The sequence below is a fragment of the Aedes albopictus genome, chromosome 2 (genome assembly GCF_035046485.1).
Source record: "Aedes albopictus strain Foshan chromosome 2, AalbF5, whole genome shotgun sequence".
NCBI classification, from domain to species: Eukaryota; Metazoa; Arthropoda; class Insecta; order Diptera; family Culicidae; genus Aedes; species Aedes albopictus.
In genome coordinates this window covers 390,934,308-390,954,743 of record NC_085137.1, presented here as the reverse complement: position 1 = coordinate 390,954,743, position 20,436 = coordinate 390,934,308, and the positions used below count along the sequence as shown (strand labels likewise).

The window sequence follows — 20,436 nt, the reverse complement described above, 5'->3', positions numbered from 1 at the left end:
TTCCACAAAGTTACAACAAATAGACCATTACCGTCAAACAAGTTCATGTTCTTTACGGCTTTCCGACAGTTTATTGAACCAACTTTCCCAAGAAAGACATGTGTTTAGAAGCCTTTAATTACTCAAAAACAAGTAAAAACCTGCAAAGTAGCACTTTAACCCTAGTATCTCCTAAACAATATCTTTTCGCAATACCCGTTGAGCCCCTTTCTCCTATATGTTTGTTTCGAAAAAATGTGGAGAATTCCTCTACAGCTGATTGCCAATTATGAGCTTTGGATACCTTGTTTCGATCTGAAGCTGGTTAGATGGACAAAAGACAAATTGGAAGACATGAAAATGTGATCCGAATTTGACAGAAAAACGACATTCAAAATTCCGATGAGAATAATAGATCCAGTGATACCAAAACTATTCAACAACTCAAAAAAAAAACATTATTGAAAGATAAGAAAGTGTCTACTAAAACATGAAATAGCTTATATGCAGCATTTATTATAGCATTGCCATTTGAAATAGATGACCATAAATAGAAAGTTATGTTATTCATAAAATTTAAATGTGGAAAACAATATTCATTGAGAGAACATCCTATGAGTGATTATAGATGAATTCTTGTTATTTTAAACTCCAATCATCACGATTTAATAAAGCCAATTTTTGTTCGTTCGACCTTTTGTCCCATTCGACCTTTTGTCTTATTCGACCTTTTGTCCTTCGACCATTTGCCCTTCAAGCTTCTGTCCTAAAGCCTATATTATAATGGGAGAGTTATGGATAGAAAATGTACGCATATGTCAGTCCCACAAAAATTACTAGTCACTTGTTCGTTTCAGGTGACTAAGACTGCTCACTGTTGTTGTCCATGGTTATCAGTAATTGATAATGCTTATTTTTTAATAGAATATCAAAATGCACAAACGCTTTGCAATTTATCGGAGCTGAAATACAATGTAAGACAACCTTCGACTCGCTTTAATGCAGTATTTCTGAAACTTGTTGTGTTGTACCGTTCACTTTGAGCTGAAGAAATATCCCCCCTTTCCATTATTTGTGAGTTAATTTTTTTATAGATATAGATTGCTTTTTAAACTGTTGATTCTTAGTATAGCTAAACCCGTAAAATTCATCATTAAGTGATACTGTGGAATTTAACGAACCGTACTCTAGGGGGCAGTTGATCACTATGGAATTCAAGTTCTTCAACCGCTGAGGATACTACAATTCTATTCTCACGTAAATCAATTATGTCAATATCAATGATGTCAGGTTTTCCATAAAAATATCATCGATTTTTCTGGATCTGCCTTAAAACTGTCTTTCAAAACGTCACCTCCCCCATCAACGCCTTGTATACCAGATGACTCACAAAACTCTTTTATTCATTCATGGTAGGCTTTTCAAACTTAGCTTTGAGTAAAAATTGATGCTAACATATATTTAAGTCTTGCTTTAAGTGTTATTTAAAAAAGAGCTTTTTTTTCGAAAGTCAGACGATTTTTTAAGAAATGTTTGCAACTCTGCACTACAATATTTATGTTTATACTTGCCTCTTTAGTGTCGTAACGGCCTAGTATACTTATCTTCACTAAATCAAAGAGTTGCATTATGGTTCATAATGCACCTCATTTCGGTTGCATTATGAATCATAATGCGATTGTTTGATTGGAAACCAGAGTTTCCACGGTAAGAGCTTGAACTATTGTGACGATTCTGACGGTTATAGCACGGCTTGCTTGATTCAAATTTCGAAGGATGGAACACGTGGGTGCTCTCATTCAGCCATGGGGAAGCACGATGGTACTGTTTAACCCGGGAGCGGTCGCGTCGTGTACTGAGTACACGCACCATGGAAAATGAACGCTTGTGGTACACAGCGTTAGCGCGGCGTCGCTGCAGGTAGTCAAAGAAGCGACTGCTCGAGGGTTAAATAAAGTATATTCTACAGTATTTTTTGTCATTGCAAAAAATGTTGTATGCAACTCGTTGCAAAACTCGATTTTTACAGCACTCATCATATTTATTCAACGAGGCTTGCTTTTTACACCTAAAGCAGTGCGTGGAATTTTCAAGTAGGCGCGCTGAAGTTCACTGGGCGGCAATTGTCCTTCACTCCCCTGCACATTTATATTCAGCTGCTCGATACTCGTTTGTCAACTGAATGAAAGTCAATGAATATTTGTAAACATTTTGCAAAGTATTGAATTGCTAAAAAAATAGTAACGGTTCAATAACATTTAATGCTGCTTCAAACAATTCCTTTCCCATTTGATTGTTATGGAATGTTTTTGGTAGGAATCGTAGCCATAAACGTAGGTAATTATGAAATTGTTTCTCGATCGGCTTTAAGGAGTGTATCGTAAAGTAGTTGAAAATGTTTAAAATAGCCTCAAAAATAGTTTAATACAACTTTTAAGTAATTTTATTTTTGGAGATACTGTACAAATAATTGAAAAAAGAAATGGCTTTTATGATTTTCTAAAAATGTTCTTTTAACTGGGGTTTTAACCTAGATTACTGAACGCATGTTTTTAAATTTTTGCACACCTTCTAAAAAATTGAAATTGCGAAAAAAAGTTCGATAATGTTCGAAAATTGTTAACTTTTTTGTGCAAACATAATAAGTTCCAGAATCCTCATGATATAGGCAAATTATGTTTTCAAAGAAAAATCTCGACTGCATTTAAGCGCAATTCTTTAAAATGAAAAAAGGCCATTTTTGAGGAACCCCTTTTTTCTATGCTCCTCCAAATCATGTTTACGCAAATAAAAAATACATTAAATGAAAAATTCGCATTTTTTTAAATAGGGTATGTTTTTTTAATTTATGGACGAGTAAGTTAGAGCAAAAAATAGAATTTTATAACCTTTTAAGATATTAAAAGCAGAACTTCAAAGTTTGACCACAAAATAGACGTTTTTTGGAGTGGACCATTTAGTAGATATAGGAGATTTTTCTATCGAAAATATGATTTTTGAAAGTCGGTGTTGCATGATATGTTATGTGTACATAACTGTTAACAAGCATCAATATTTTCCAGATTTTTATCGTACAAATTTTACTCGCTACAGATTTTTGAAATGTTGAAAAATCTTAACAAAATTGCATTTTGTGCAGATTTTTATTTTGTGAGGTGTATTCATTCAACCATATTTTCAATAATACTAAACATTTTCCAAATTTTTCCAAGGTATTCTAAACTTAACTATATTGCGAAGATTTCATAGAAGAACCGAAATGAAAAGACCAACCCAGCTTCGAGATAGAGCATTCTGAACATTTTCAACTACTTTCCGATACACTCCTTATATACAATGACCACGAAATGACTGACTGTGTGAAGAGGAAGAGCGACAATGACATTTTTGTTTTGAATATTGAGTGCAGAAATATTCAAATTCGTGCTGTTTGACTATGAACATTGTGCACCCTGGTTTTAAGACAGACATGTTAGAATACCAAAATGACCACCACAATGGTCGACTTTGGTACCTACTCACAATTTTGATTACACAAATCTCTCCGTGAACAAAACCAGTGCATCTTCTTATTTAAAGCTTTTTACATGCGAGCAAGACCTATTGTTATGCGCTATTGTTCGAAGCTTTCTTCTTGATGTTTGTGCGCTTGAAGATCTAGAAGAACCGAAATGAAAAGACCAACCCAGCTTCGAGATAGAGCATTCTGAACATTTTCAACTACTTTCCGATACACTCCTTATATACAATGACCACGAAATGACTGACTGTGTGAAGAGGAAGAGCGACAATGACATTTTTGTTTTGAATATTGAGTGCAGAAATATTCAAATTCGTGCTGTTTGACTATGAACATTGTGCACCCTGGTTTTAAGACAGACATGTTAGAATACCAAAATGACCACCACAATGGTCGACTTTGGTACCTACTCACAATTTTGATTGCACAAATCTCTCCGTGAACAAAACCAGTGCATCTTCTTATTTAAAGCTTTTTACATGCGAGCAAGACCTATTGTTATGCGCTATTGTTCGAAGCTTTCTTCTTGATGTTTGTGCGCTTGAAGATCTGATGCACTTTTGAAGCGGGATTTCAAGACGTTAATTCTCTAATGTGGGCCATTTTGTAACTTACTGCACATTATTTAAATATTTACATATTACATACACATCATTACTTGACCATTACTTGTCCTACACAGTTCGAAAAAAAACCTGTAAAATTATGACGAATCAAATGTAACAAAAGGACCCCGTCATATATGATGGAAATTTCTGTGCGATCTTAAAATTACATAGCAGATATCTGTTAGAAAATATAAAGAAAAATTGCGCTCCGAGCGAGAATTGAACTCAGATCCTTGGGGTGTGAATAGCACGCCCGAGCTCTCTCGGCTATCTCAGCTCGTTGAGTAGCAGACAGTCAAAGTTAAACTGCTTCTACCATAATGCACGCATTCCCGACGTTCTCCGGCTACTGCAGAGAATATTGTGAGAGACAATGGGGAAACCGCCACAGCTGCGAGCAGCCGTTCGTTTAGCAGATGACGGAGAGTGGCTGGCATGATTTATAGCAGATGCATGTAAATTTAAAGCGAATATGCTTTAAAATCTGTAAACAAGCTGTCTGACCAGCAGCGGGCTGCTCGGCTGACGTTAAATGTTGGTGATTTACATTTTTCTGCCGCAAAATTCAGTTGATCTTCAATTTACGTGCTGTTTAACTTTCATATTTTTTTGCTGTGTATCTTTTTGCACAGTACGTACGGAAACTAGCCATAAGGAGATAAGCCACTTTGGTACATGTTTTAAAAATATTTGCTTGAAATCATATGCATTTTACCTAATTTGGTTGAAAAGAATAGATGAAAAGTGACCAACTTCCACTCAGATTACTGTATCTTGATAAGTGTTACTCTACTTTTTACCCGGTTGCTTTGTACATGCATTGATGTTCCGAAATTGATAAAACATAAGCATTGAAATCATGTTGTGCTGAATCAGTTGACGATTGCTCATTCAGCACCGATTAATCGTCCTCGAATAACTTGCGATCTTCAATAAGCTGTTGAATATTGCGAATATTTTGTATAGTTTTTCTTTCGTTGCGCAAATTGCGCGCCGGGCAGTTACGCGCAGTTCCACTCCAGTTGCGCGCAGCCAATCAGGAGCAAGAAAGCAGACGACCTCAGACGACGTCGTTGCGCGCCAAAGCTACACGCAGCACGTTTCCATTGTCTGCGACCAAAACAAACATCGACGCTCGCCTACCGACTGATCGTTGTTGTTGATAACTTGCGTGGACAGGTAAGTTAACTTATTATGGTCCCTTTCGAGATTGTTTTAATGAAACGGAAATAAAACAATATTTTCTGGAATTGTTGCTGATTGGATTGGTTGTGCCATTATTTGTTGCATTCAGTCTTGTACTGATCGCACGCGGTCGATACCGGTTGGGTATGTTTTAAGTAATGCAAATAAGGATACTGCCCATGATATGAGATTCACCCTTGCGCACAACTGACTGACAGATCGGTAAAAGCGTAAAACTAAAAATTTTCTTGCTAAGCGCAATAGTGCTATAGAAGGATTTTTTTACAATTATTATTATATTTTATTAAAGACACTTTTTTTTTTTTTTTTATTCTTATTCACTTAACCTAATTTACAGCTCTTTTGTCCACTAGGGCACTACGTGAGCGATTCCAATTGGACGCTGCACTTTGTACAGCGCCTACATGTATTCTATTCTAATTCAACTATATCGAACTGGTGCCTTGTGCTGCTTCAACTTTTCTACCCTGTCCACGGTAGAATGATGAGCACGATGATGCTGATGTTTGGCTGCTGTTCCTTTTCCAGTCCGTTTGGGGGGTCCATTATGAGTTGCGGTTCGCCGATATCCAAATTCCGGGTCCATTGGAGCTATATGCTCCGAAGAGGGTCAAGTGCCAGCTGCTCTCGGGGGGAAGAGCAACTGGCGAAAAACTGCAAGTGCCGGGGCTGGGTTCAAACCCATGACCATCCGCTTATGAAGCGAACGTGTGGACCACTGCGCCACGAGCCCCGACATTAAAGACACTTTACCTAATAAGTTGGCATTCGTGTTCGGATTTTTTTACAATGTCTGAGACTCTAAACACAACAAATAAAACTAGCGACGAAATTGAAATATTCGTTTTATGAACACATAGTCAGACAAAATTTTCCAGATTGTGGGTCTCATGGAGCAATATTCGCTATATTACCTTTAACCCTTATTAACACCTCCAAAAAACATCGCTCGTTATATACAATGCGAGCGCGATGCAGTTTCGGTTGCTTGATGACGCACGTCCTGAAAGGTTAAGTGTATTTAGTGCTGTTATAAAGTTCAATGAATTCAAATTTTGTGGGACGGGCCACCCAAATTTCACAAGAATCTGGTGTGCTAGAGGGAAGTAACGTTTCTGGCGATCTAATGGGGTTTTGGGGAGTTTATAGGGCATTCTAGTGCTATAGTCCTAGTCCATTTTGATCAATATCATCATCAACATTGTTGTCACTTCGTAAAATGGCTCATTCCTGGAGATTTCAGGGGCATCCCAAGGAGTTCCAGGAGGTTTCAGGAGTGATCAAGGAGTATTCAAGGGGATCTCAGGGGCGTTCCAGGGATGTTCCAAAGGGTTTAAGGGCGCTCCAGAAGGTTTCAGGGACGTTGTTACGACAGTTAGAAGGTTTCAGTGAGGTTAATTGGGTTTCAAGGGCATTTACGCGTTTTCAGTAGCGCTCCAAGGGGTTTGAGCGATCTTCTAAAGGGTTTCAGGAAGTTTCAGGGTCGTTCCAGAGCATTTCATGGAGTTTCAAGATTGTTTCAGGGGCTTTCAGCCCAGTCAACACATGTTCGCATATAGGATATTATAGTGAAGTAAAATTTCTCTCAGTGGCATTTTTTATATAAGAAATTTCTTTTGGTTTTCCATTATAAATTCCACTATACTTTCCTACGAATTGCACAAATATTTTTTTAGGAATGCGTTGAGCACATCCTGCACTGACTATTAATATTTTAAATATTATAATAGTGAAACAAATCAATGTCTTCAACCTACCAACTTCTCTCCCCTATCCTAGGCCGTTACAGAAGAATTTTCTCACTACATCTCTGGTCTGATCTGATTATCGTTGACTTCAAATCCCCATAACTGTTAAACCACGTTAAACAATCAAACACACATCTTTGACGTTACCTGCCTTTAACCGAAGATAACGAACAACCTCCAATTCATCGGTAAGCCGAGATCTAATTGATTATTTTCTTTGTCTTTTTTTCGCCTCATAATTCCTTCAATCAGCGGCAAGGCAACAACGCGACGCGACGGTGTAACATTACATCCTTCGCGCTACTTGCTTTATTCGCCACCAGCAGCGTCATCTCAATCGACACCATTCGGTCGGTCGGAAGGTAGTTACAGTCAATAATGATTACCCAATAAAGAGCATCGTCGTCGTTATCGTCGTAATTGAGTGAAATTATTCCGCTCACCTTTTTGAATAGATCATCCTTCATTCGTTGTTTGGCACTGGAAGACATCCCGGGAGCATCTGGAGAAAAAGAATAAAGAGGAAAAAAGCTTGAGTTTCAATTCAGTATGCTGCATTGTGCAATTGTTACTATTATGGGACACAGCGTCAGCTAAAGGGAAAACAGAAATGGGAACAAATGATTCCTTCATACAACACCTGATCAGCCCTATCATGTAAAGCCAATTATGATTTGTCTCTTCTGAAGGATCAATTTGCGAAAAATAACAGATTCATCTACATCTTGTTTTCTACGCAAATTATTGAAACAATACATTACTTTTTTCCCAAATTAAAAAAAAAACGTATTCACCACAATTGATTAATGGATTTGCACCCAAATACAATGAAAAAGTGCTTTTGATTAAAATTAAAAAGATTAATCCTCAAATTAATACTCTGCCGGTAAAAACAAACACAAATTATTTGAAAATTCTCATACTCCATCAAATTATGAATAACTGACAATATCAGCTAGCAGATTATTGCAGCAACAAAAGATATCTCCACTTCAGAACCGGCAGAGTCCTTCTTGATGTATCAATATCCTTCTCCAGTCCTGCAAGGGGCTGTTCATAAACCACGTAGACCAAATTTTGGCCATCTCAAACCCCCCCTCCCCCCTCGTAGACTTTTGTCCATACAAAAAATTCGAAATTTGTATGGAGCGTAGACTTTGGCCAGACCCCCCCTCCCCCCCAAAAAGTCTACGTGGTTTATGAACGGCCCCCAACCACCTTGTTCGATACAAAGTCAAACCAAAAGAACAATTCAACCTGCATCTCCTCCACTCCAATTCCTGTATCCGTGGAAAAGGACTTCGTCCCATTTTTTTTTTTTCATCTCAACAGCTACCCAACAAGCACCCTTCCAAAACAGTTACAACAGGTTGTTGATTGCCGTACTATTTGTCCTCAGGATACCCCCTTCTCTCAAAGATGACGATGACGACGACGACGATATCGTTTTATCGTCATCCTACGCGCGCTCGATTATCTAATATTCCGAGATGGATGCAGGCAGATAACCCAGCCAGCTAGTCAGTCAGTCAATGGCAGAAAAGTTTGAAGCAGACTTTGTGGTACAATCTTGTGAGCGGGGGACGATCGGTTCTGTGAGAAACGAAATTTATACCGATGGTGAGGGGACGTTTTCAATGTGGAATTTTCCTGCTACAGATTATTGCGGGCTAATCGCTTCGTTATGATGCGATTTGATGAATAGGGTGAGATTGTCTGAATTTGACAGCTATTGGCTGATGTGCTCGGGACCAGTAGATTTGTTTCCTATCTGTCTACGTTTATTGATAAATAAATCACTACAACTTGATGCTTCCGGTTTTTAAACTGTTAGGCTTATTATTTATTGATTGGCAATTGTACATTGCTTATGATTCAATAGAAGAGCCAAACTGGAGGTAAACTATTTTGCCAATAAATATCATCAATATTTTTGAAGACACCCAACACTCTGAAGAGCATTTCCAACCCAAAACACGAAAAAATGCCATTTTCGACTGAATATTTTGAAATTTGAATAAGATTTTGATCATGTACATCGCAGATGTATGTTAGATGTCATATAATTCCAATTTTCCAAAAATTATACCTTTCGATTTTTTGTCATATTTCTGTAGAAAGCTGACTACCAGCATTAAAATTTGCTAAGTACGAATTTTATCAGTTCGTAAAAATAATTCGCTTTCACTTGTAGTTAGTGGGCACAAACGCGAGTGTGTTGTGGATTGGCATCTAAGCCGAAAGAGAGATGGTTTTATGCAATAAGAGTGTTCCCAAGCAGTCACAAGGAGTGTGGACAGCGCGCAGGTTTTTGGCTGGACACGAGTCATTTTCAAGTTATTCTGCCTTTGAGTTAGAATTACATGAATGTAGCTCCTGCACAACCAAAAACCTGCGATGTCGACACTCCTTTGTAACTTGTGTGCTGCTTGGCTTCATGGTGTGGCTTCGGAGTCAGTTTGGCTTTCTATTTCGCAGAATTATTACTTGTTCTGTGGCTTAGTTGGTTAGAGCGCCGGTCTGGCGAATAAGGGGCGTGGTTTCGAACTCCACCAGAATGCGTTTTTTTTTTTCACAAATTTCATCTCTCAATTTGTCAATTATCAATATTTCGTGCCTTCTAATTACAAATTTTTCTAGTATAGATACATGGAAATGCTTTTCCAGAACGATTGTGGGGAGATCAATAAATAGAACTACAACATCTTCACAAAATTACATAGAATACTGGAAATCAGTACTTTTGGTGGGACACAACTTCCATAGCGGCATCTATTTGGAAGCATTCAAGAGTACCGTAAAACGGGGTAACTTTAATAGTATTTCAGCGATTTTTTTTGATATTTTTTTCATTTAACAGTATTTTCTCTAGTTTTATATTTTTAAACAAGTACTGGGGTATCAGTTATCAAAAAACTTTCTTCTTACTTTACTTTCTTCTTATATTTTTATTGCTTGAATATCAAGTTAATATAAGAGCTCCAGGATGAATTTGTTGATATTGCGGGTTTTTATGTGGTTTTGAAGGAGTTTCATAAATCCGCATCGGCAAAATGTCATGACATTTTTTATTCACACCACTTTCGGTGTAAATTTCTTCTCGCACGCATCACCAGTGCATAATGCTGATTAGCTATGGATAATTAATTATGTCGCGGATTAACATTTCCGATGAAGTGCAGTAAAATTAGCAAATAACGAAATGACTTTTTTATGGCATCCCTGCCTAAGAGAGTTGCCGAAGAAATTCCAAAAAGAAAATCGGAAAAAGATTCTAATGGATTTGTCGAAAAAAATTTAATAGAAATTTCCACAAACATTCACGTAGAAACACCAGAAGGACCAACCATATTCTATGAAACTTTGAAAAAGATTCTCAAAAGAATTGCTTAAGGAATTCGAAAGCACTTTACCGAACTCTCAAGGAAGTTTCAAAGGAATCGCCGATAGATTCCTCAAAGAAATTGCCAACGAAAACCCCGAAAGGCATTGATGTAGAAATTCCCAAAAAAATATACAGAAAATATGTCAGAAAAATGATTTTTTAGGGAATTCCAAAGGAATTACCGAAAAAATGTTCAAACAAATTTGCGAAGAAATTCCCAAAAACATTGCCGAATTAATTAGTGAAGGAAACACCGAAGGAATTCTCAAAGGGATTGATGGAGTACTGGGTAAACTTCAAAAATAAAATGGCCAAGGCAATTCCAAAGAAAATTATCAAAAGAACTGCTGAAGCAATTAAAAAAAATGCTTGAGAAATTCCAAAAAATATTGGCAAAAAACTCCCGCAAGAGTTTGCTGATGAGATTGCTTGTAAAAGTTGCCATGTTTATTCTTCTTCTTCTTCTATATGTATTAACGAGATTTTTAGCCCTAGGCTAGTTCATCTCGGAACCCACGCTTTACTTCCCTTCCGAAGGAAGAACTCACATTTTGCGAGTTTGTCGGGAGTGGGATTCGATCCCAGGTCCTCGGCGTGATAGTCAAGTGTTCTAACCATCACACCAGGTCTGACAGCCATGTTTATTCTTAAAGAAATTATCCAAGCAGTTCCCAAATAAAATACTGAAGAAATTTTAAAATAATTTGCCGAAAAATTCTTTAAAAAATTTCCAATTTAAAAACACTTCAAAGAAAATCCAATAAAAGTCAATAATGCCTCTTCAATTTTAAAACACGTTACCAAATCAAATGCCAAACAAATTGCAAAAAAAAAACTGAAGAAATTGCTGAAAAATTTCCCAATGAAAACAGGAATTCCAAAAAGCTGCTTAACCCATTTTGGAAGAGATGCTCTCTAGATTTTCGAACAATTGAATCGAATAATAAATGTTGTATCGTAATCCGGGGTCAAATTGATCACTTTAAAACAACTTTTGCGGATAACATTAGTGACAATTCAAAAATTTCCAAAATAATTTCTGGAAAATCAGTACCTAGTGGATGAAACCATGTGACAGAATTTTGTTCAACAAATTTAAACTTTTAGTTAAATTACTTCAAAAATCAAAAAATTGAAGATGCCACTTTGGGGTGAAATTGATCAGTATTATTAAGCATCGGTTAAAAAGAAAAATTTCCCTATCCACTTAATTTTGCCTTTCTAAACCCGAATAACGCGTCAAAACACTTACAACTAGTGAATTTAACACTGAAAAAGCAAAATTAAATTTTTAAATTTCCCCCCTTAACGCCTAAAGGTAGGCAATTTCCTATTAATTAAGTGATTTCTGTTACAAGAAATGACCTTTTCGTCAAATAAGAACTTTTTTTAACTTATTCATATTCAGGATAGCTTCATAACTTTCCAACCAAGGTTCCACAAAAATGTTAAAACAAAAAGTTTACGGGAAGTCCTAGTGGCAATCAATTGTTTAGAAGCAATGATTTGTGCTAAGTGAGAAACACATTGCAAATTCCTAAAAAATAAGGCAAAGCTAACTTTTTTCTAAAAAAAAAAATAAAAGCCTAAACTCATCTCTAGACATCTATGAACTAAGTGAGGTAATAAGTTTGAGATCATTGCGACGCTTAGAAGTTCCTGGTATACAATTACAATGCAGTACCCAAATGATCAATTTCACCCCGCTGATCAATTTGACCCCGGTTTACGGTACACAAAATTTTACTAATATTCTATTGTTCTCTGAATTGATGATGTGTATTGAGTCAATAGTAGTTTTCATAATAAATGGTGAGATCAATATGAAAAACCAATGTTTTAGTATCTATTTTATTTTGTATATTCCAATTGTCGGAGGATATGTAGCCCAACCTATCCCGAACAGATACTCATTACTCATTACTCATAGGAATTCTTATTTTTCTCGTAAAATACGTGTTTTTGAAAAAAACTTATATTTGAAGAGACTTTAAAGTCTGGTCGAGATGTTGTTGGAAAGAGATTCATAAAAAATATTGAAAATCGGTTGAAAATTGAAAAAGTTAATGTGAAAGCACCTCGAAAATTAAACTTTGAGGCGTTTGCGCTTCCTCAAAATATCAATATTTTGGCTAAAACTCAAAGGTTTCTATTGTTATCCAGAAGAGCTTACAAATTTCATACTTCAACAACTTTTGAAAAAATAAGCCGCAGCCTGCTGCACACATAGCTCTGGTCTTCACAAGTTTCAAGCTCATGCTTCCACAGGTCATCGAAGACCAAGATCGCCAGCTAAGAGTTTGCACTCTTTCAATGTATTCTTAAAACTTGTCCCAGAGAAAAAAAGTGTTTGTTAAATAATTAGATGATTAATAACGCATTTTGCTTTGTTGGTTCCGCTAGTGTAAATTCAAAACAAAGCGGCGACGCGATGATGGGAGTCAATAATGATGGAAAAGATAAGATAAAACTCGTCCAGTTTGATTGCTCACCGAGGTGAAAAATTATGCACACCTCCGAACCCTTGGTGGAAAAGTTTTGCAATTGCAAACAAAAACAACCACCATCGTCTTCGTTCACTTGTGACTGGCGATCAACAAGTGGCGCTTGAATTCTGGCCTTAGTTTTACAGGGATTGGGTGCAATTCATTAATTCAAGTTTCCTCCTTTCGGAATATATGAGGCAGTGCCTGAATCTTAGCAGTTTCACAGTTATTATCTGGGAGTTGTCTTTGCCAAATTACCACTTTTGCTTTTGTAAATCGAATGGCACTACAATAATCTTTGCAAAACGAAGTCAATAAATTTAAAATACGGAAAGTTTTTGGGCTGACATGAACTGAACTCAGACATATTCTCGCTAGAGTGACTGAAAGGGAGAGTGACGCCATGTTCCAATTTTGACAGGTCTCCTGCTCGTTTGGAACGGTAATTTGTATATGGAGTTGACAGATGATCGCTGTTCCAATTTTGACATTAACGCCACTCTCCCTTCCAGTCACTCTAATTCTCGCTACTAACTCAGCATGAACTGTATGAGCAGGGACGGCAGTAGCAGCGAAATTAGTCTTGGTAGTTTAGCTATGTGGAGTGGACGATTATGGCGCGTGGCAGACGCTATTTAGTTGTTTTGCTGGAGATGCACGACAAGTCCCTTAAAAGGTGATACCTTTTCCTTATCCACCTTAAGGCTTTACGTTTATACTTGAACATGGCCCATTGGGAGCATTATAATATGGTGCTATGTATCATGTCATATATTTTCCCAAGTAACCACTACTGTGCTGAAGCCTTATTGCATGCAAATATACGGTATATTTAGACACCTGGGAGGATTTTCGGCGTGGCAGTCGCAATTGCAATCAAACGATCAGATATTCTCCTTCATCCGACGTTTCGATGTGTATTACATCTTCTTCAGGGAATTCTATGTTTGAGACAAGATAATTATACTATATATACTTAACATTAAACAATGGAAAAAGAGGCTTACAGGGGTGTTAATCGCTTTCGTTTTGAAAGGCTTTGTGGAAGCATAATCCGAGAAGCATAATCAGAGATGCGGAACAACGTCATCTACCGTATCCCTTGCAATGATTGTGCAGCCAGCTATGTAGGGTTAACGACAACCCAACTGAAGAAACGCATCAGCGGACATCGTTCAACCATAAACCAGCTTGAAGAACTAGTGACCAGCAACAGCGACAGTCCAACGACGAAATTTGAAATAGAACGGTTGAGGGAAAAAACGGCACTTCTGCAACATAGCATTGACGAACAACATCGGTTCAATTTAGAAAAAACACAGATCTTAGATCAACACAGAAGGCAAACAGCTCTTCCTATTCTCGAGGTTTGTCATATTCTAAACACTCCAAACACCATCAACAAGAGATCAGACATCGAATGTCTTAGTTCAATGTATGCAGGCATTTTCCATACACTCCACACAAAGCGATCTAAAATAACGAACACAGCAACAATAACAGATATACCCAATAGCTACCAAAACGAATCCAACCATGTTGTCCCCACTTAGGTTCCACACATATTCACCACTTAGCTTAAACAAATTGGCCGTTAGTAGTGTTGTTAGAAGTGCGAACCGAATTCGGCAAAAACATAACTAGTGTTCAAGAGTACTTAATTAATTTAAAAATATGCTGAAGAATGTTACTGATTCTATGTGTATTTCAGAGTCGATTCCAACGTTTTTTAAATAGTTTTTCGGACGGATTATGCTTCCACAAAGCCTTTCAAAACGAAAGCGATTAACACCCCTGTAAGCCTCTTTTTCCATTGTTTAATGTTAAGTATATATAGTATAATTATCTTGTCTCAAACATAGAATTCCCTGAAGAAGATGTAATACACATCGAAACGTCGGATGAAGGAGAATATCTGATCGTTTGATTGCAATTGCGACTGCCACGCCGAAAATCCTCCCAGGTGTCCAGATACCTCAGTCGAAAGCTGCCTCCAGGTATATTTAGAGCAATCATTACTATACATGCAAACTTAAGGTTTATTTAAAATAGAAATAAACAATTATGCGACTGCTCCAAGATTATACCAGTATAATCTTAATATGATTCTATAATTGCCCATTTCTACTTTAAATCAACCTTAAGTTTGGATTTAATGTAATGATTGCTCTAAATACACCGTATATCTGCATGCAGTAAGGCTTCAGCACAGTTGGTTACTTGGGAAAATATATGACATAATACATAGCACCATATTATAATGCTCCCAATGGGCCATGTTCAAGTATAAACGTAAAGCCTTAAGGTGGATAAGGAAAAGGTATCACCTTTTAAGGGACTTGTCGTGCATCTCCAGCAAAACAACTAAATAGCGTCTGCCACGCGCCATAATCGTCCACTCCACATAGCTAAACTACCAAGACTAATTTCGCTGCTACTGCCGCGAGACAAGCAAAACAAACCGTTCGTCGTCAGAAAGCCGATCGCACATGCCACAGTTCATACTGAACCCTTCTACTTAGAATACGACACCACTGCATTAAGCCGGCTCCCTTCGCTCATCTCCAATTAAAAACAAATAGAAAACTCTTATGAGTGTTCAAGTAATAATAAAACTAGAATTACGCAATCGTCGCAATTATTGCCCATACCAAAACAATCTAGCAGTAAATATCAGCAGTTCAATAGTAAATAGCGTCCCATCTCCACATCAGCCTTAACGAGTTAGCCGCTGCTACTACAGGCTGTCGCACGTAAACAAGTCTACTTAGGTATAAGTAGGCATATGCAATGCATGCACTGCACCTGCAATACAGAGACGAACGGATGGATTAGCTGGCAATACTCGCATACTTAAAAGTGCATTCGCATTGCACCCGTGATGCACCGGCTCCCGGTGTTCTGGAAAAATGGCGCAACACAGCCCGCACGCTCACGGCGTTTATCAGCTGCGCATTATTCAATCGGCGGAACCCGAAACGCAAGGACTGCAGTGGTTCCCAAACTGCTTTTATAGTGTACCCCAGGCTATACCTCTGTTTCTCTGGATCAGTTTAGAACATAACTCGGTAGTTATAGCTTCATTGTGATTCGCGAATTGGACACCCATGCCAGCTTCATCGACGGCCGGTCCTCAACGGACCCCGTACGGTAAATCCTCCAGAAATGCCGTGAATACCAGGTCCCAATGCATCACCTGTTCATCGACTTCAAAGCGGCATACGACAGTATCGACCGCACAGAGCTATGGAGAATCATGGACGAAAACGGCTTCCCTGGGAAGCTGACTACCGTCTACCCCCGTTGGTTTGACCTCATCTAATCTGAACACTTTTTAATTTGACCCCCTCTAATCTGCACATCGTTCAAACTAAAAATGGTTCAAACGTCATTCTGCTCATGAACGGGGTGAAACGAAACGCATAATCAAAACAAAACAGCGTTACCGTCTGTGTGTTTTTCGATTGTAGAACAGTAACAAACCGTGTTGTTCGGTTGTAAACAATTATCACAATGACGTTTATTTCCTTCCTCCTGGCTCTCAGCCTACTATCAGAATAATTATGGTTATAGCCAACTACTACATCTCTCCCTTTCTTCAAATAGAAGAACTATCCTATAAGTGAAAATATCCTATCACAAAGTAGAACAATATGCGAAACCTTGTAATAAACAACATTTGATGATTTTCGATTGAAATCCCGTTGCACTCATATAGTGATGTCCAAGACCTCCTCCAGGATATCCTTTCGTCAATCGTCAATGTTCATCAGCCAATCTTTCCTACGTGTTCTCCGATATCCTGGTATAGGTTTATGGTTATCTATATAGGAATATGAAATTGCGATTACTAAACTAATCAATATCTTGATGTAATTAGCGTTTACTTAGCCGCTTTTACATACGTTTACCTCCTCCGTTTTACGGTTTGGTTGAATACTCTTACCACAGTAGTTGGGACAGTTCTTCCTTTGATTCTCCTATATGCCAGCTTCATTTTTCTTCTTGATATGATCTTCAATTTTTCAAACTCATGTTTCTTATATGGATGATTATCTAAAATTGACTTCAAGCAAGATACATTATTCACAGATTCTCATACATAAAAATTACTAGATATTACGCCAAACGAACTGAGCTGAACTCCTTCATTTTGATCTGTAATACATTAAAATCAAACTTGAACCGAGATTGGATTAGGATTCGTAATCCTTTTCATCCATTTATCTTCAAATAGACTAGGATAACTTTATCCCCTTTATTTGGTTACAGAAACGGACTAGAACTCTCTGAGCTCCCTACGTTTCTTGCTAGGAATGGACTAGGATTTGTAATCCCCTACATTCCATTTGTCTCTACTTCAAATAGACTAGGATGACTTCACCCCCTATATTTGGATACAGAAACGGACTAGAACTTGCCGAAAGCTCCCTACGTTTCATGCTAGGAATGGACTAGGATCCGTGACCCCCTACATTCCATTACTTTTTATTCTTCGACCTCCAAATAGACTAGGATAACTTTATCCCCTATATTTGGATACAGAAACGGACTAGAACTCTCTTAGCTCCCTACGTTTCTTGCAAGGAATGGACTAGGATTTACTATCCCCTACATCCCATTTTTCATTTCCAAATAGACTGGGATTACGTAATCCCTTGTATTTGGATATATCATACTAGAACTTTTTAATGGTTTCATATAGTGCTTGGTAGAAATTTGAATGATGAGCAATTCCATGATGTAACTTGGAATTCGTAACAATCCACCTAATCATGTCAAATTGAATACGTAATCAAAGAGCTGTTTATTGATTTATATTTTTTCTGTTACTGTGTTTTGAACACTGATACCTTCAACCTCATTTGATTTCATCCAAAGTTTTTTTCCAAGTTCCATATATTTGCCGCTCCTATCATATTTTAAGTACCTGACTTACCCCTTTAACTAACTATTACCAACGTTTAGTAATGCTCTTGAGTATTCTCGCAGTTCCATGCCTTCTATGCATGTCATTACATCTGTTGATCGCGCTGCCACAATATGTTCAATCAAGATTTTTTTTTTCTCGCTGCGATTCAATGCAATATGAATTAGCAAACACACCTTTATTAGACATAATGGTCTAAAGTTCGTTAAGCCAAGTGGTAACAAAGAGCAAAATCCCCGTAGCTTATAATAAAAACACGTTTGAAATAGTTTCTCCTGTAAATCGACGCTTTATATCATTTATTACTGACTTAATTGCTATCTTCGCGATTTCATGTAATTTTGAGCGATTGTACGCTAAAACTTCAAGATTCAGTTGCTAGTTTTAGACGTTTTACTCAAGTATTAACTCATGGTAAGAAGCAATCAGTAAATTGTAGTGCACATCTCAGATCTGTCTGATTTTCCAAAAGTATTATGTTCCTAAACATGTCAAAATCATGTGAACTAAGGTACATCTATTCGTGGTTGACGATCACATGCACATCAATTGAAATGTTAAAGCTCTCAATGATGGTTAAAACTAAAGCCTTCTTCTTTCTGTCGTTACCTCTAAACTAAGATAGAACCTGATTCTTATCTAAGTGTTCTTTGAAGTGAAAGCTTGCTTTGGCTGTTACCCATTTTGCATCCATATGCCATGTTGCAAACAACGTGATATTCTATGCTCAAACAAATAAATATATGGTCTGACTGTCATAAGTAATCTCACGCTCCCTAATCCATCCTATTCGAAAACAAGCGATTAGGGCACCAATTGATTCCGTACTGTTTGTTTCCATATGTGTTCACTTTTATCAAAAAATACAAAATATTAAACAAAAGAAACAGCGTTTCAATCCTTTGTTTTTTTATATTAGGACGAAAATGCTAGCTACATGTTTGCTCTGATAGCTACCGATACTCTATTCCCATTGCGAAAAAATTGTGGTCTGACCAGACACAGAACCCGTTACCATCCTGGTCTTGCTGAATACCCGCGTAAACGCGCGTAAACTATATATGACATCTGTCTGAGCGCTAAGATGCTCAATAAACTTCGTTAAAAAATTATGCTTGTTTTTTTTTCAAATACAGAATCAACTAGCTGTGACAAGTGAATCAATCGGCTTTAAAACCTTATTTCAGACACATTAATTTTTTTTCCGAAACTTTTAATAAAAAGTTTCTTTTACAATTGCTGTAAGCCATTTGTTAAAGAAAATCGCCGATTTTTCGACAAAAACATATATATTCTTCAAGTCTGTTCTGCCATTAAAACGGTGTCAGGCCATTCGGCCGAAGGTCATTAGGCCGAATGGTCATTAGGTCGAATGGTCATTAGGCCGAATGGTCATTAGGCCGAATGGTCATTGAGTCTTCTTCTTGCCGTTACGTCCCCACTGAGACAAAGCCTGCTTCTCAGCTTAACTGAGAGCTTCCTCTGCAAATGACCATTTTGCATGTGTGTATCGTGTGACAGGCACGAAGATACTTTATTGATGCTGAATCTACTGATATTTTACCCATGAATTTTTCCTTCTTTTAAATATAGGCTGTTCTTTCTAGTATCATTGCTGAAATAGTTTTTGGCGCTGAAACTGCTGATATTCAATTCATAAATTTTTCCTTCTTTAAAACATAGGCTATTCTTTCTAGTTCCATTGTTAAACTAGTTTTTGTCAAAAATTGTTGGAAAAGGTAAAAACAACGGCTAACTTTCAATTCGTCCTGATGACCATTCGGCCTAATGACCATTCGGCCTAATGACCATTCGGCCTAATGACCATTCGGCCTAATGACCTTCGGCCTAATGGCCTTCGGCCTAATGACCTTCGGCCTAATGACCCAGCATCCATTAAAACGATTGTTAACCTTATTGATGTTAAACTGATTTTATGATTCAGTTTACATTTTAGTGCAAGATTTCATAAAATCGCATTGAACATTAAAGTTTGTTTAATTTTATATAATCAAATAGTATTTGTATTATTGCAATATTGACCTTTTCAAAATTTACAATTTACAATTTGGCAGAATGATCTTTTCTGAAATACCTAGTTCCGTTGATTAAGCAACGGACAGTGATTCGGGAACATATATGCAATACATGCTCTTTTTACACTTGATACGCATCAAAACCAAGAAATGCAAATAATAGGCAATACTACTTAAAGGAGACTGCATTATAAATGTTCAATAAATTTTCAATGTTTAAATCAATTAAATTCTTCACCCTCAGCAAACTTGTTGTAAATATTCGATCTTTCAAACAAAGCAACTGTGTACACCATCTGGTTGCTTAGCAATCACGTAAAAATTAAGAAAATGTCATAAAATTTCAAACACTTCTGAATGGCACCTGCACTTCGATTCCTCGCTGCTTATCACTTTCTATTATAGATACCAGATTTACAAAGCTGGTTCAGTAACCCTCATCTTTTCCATGATGTGGTTTTCAACAACCCATCACTATTTTACTGTTGTGCAGCTCCTCAATCAAACCGGAGTAGAATTTCTGGCACATTTCAAGCTT

The 20,436-nt window shown here is 37.3% G+C and overlaps 2 protein-coding genes across 3 annotated transcripts in view; both read right to left on the bottom strand.

The window, feature by feature from the left end:
• The window catches only part of LOC134288404 (uncharacterized), a 250,015-nt gene that overhangs the window by 65,790 nt on the left and 163,789 nt on the right, over nt 1–20,436 (bottom strand). The gene's annotated exons all lie outside the window — the stretch shown is intronic.
• LOC109404937 (protein cycle) overlaps nt 1–20,436 on the bottom strand; it is a 161,339-nt gene that overhangs the window by 128,014 nt on the left and 12,889 nt on the right. For both annotated transcript variants that reach the window (XM_062853202.1, XM_062853203.1), the window contains exon 2: nt 7,505–7,563. In XM_062853202.1, the coding sequence (XP_062709186.1) occupies nt 7,505–7,521 (17 nt within the window). In that variant the 5' untranslated portion in view covers nt 7,522–7,563. The remainder of the gene's footprint in view (nt 1–7,504; nt 7,564–20,436) is intronic.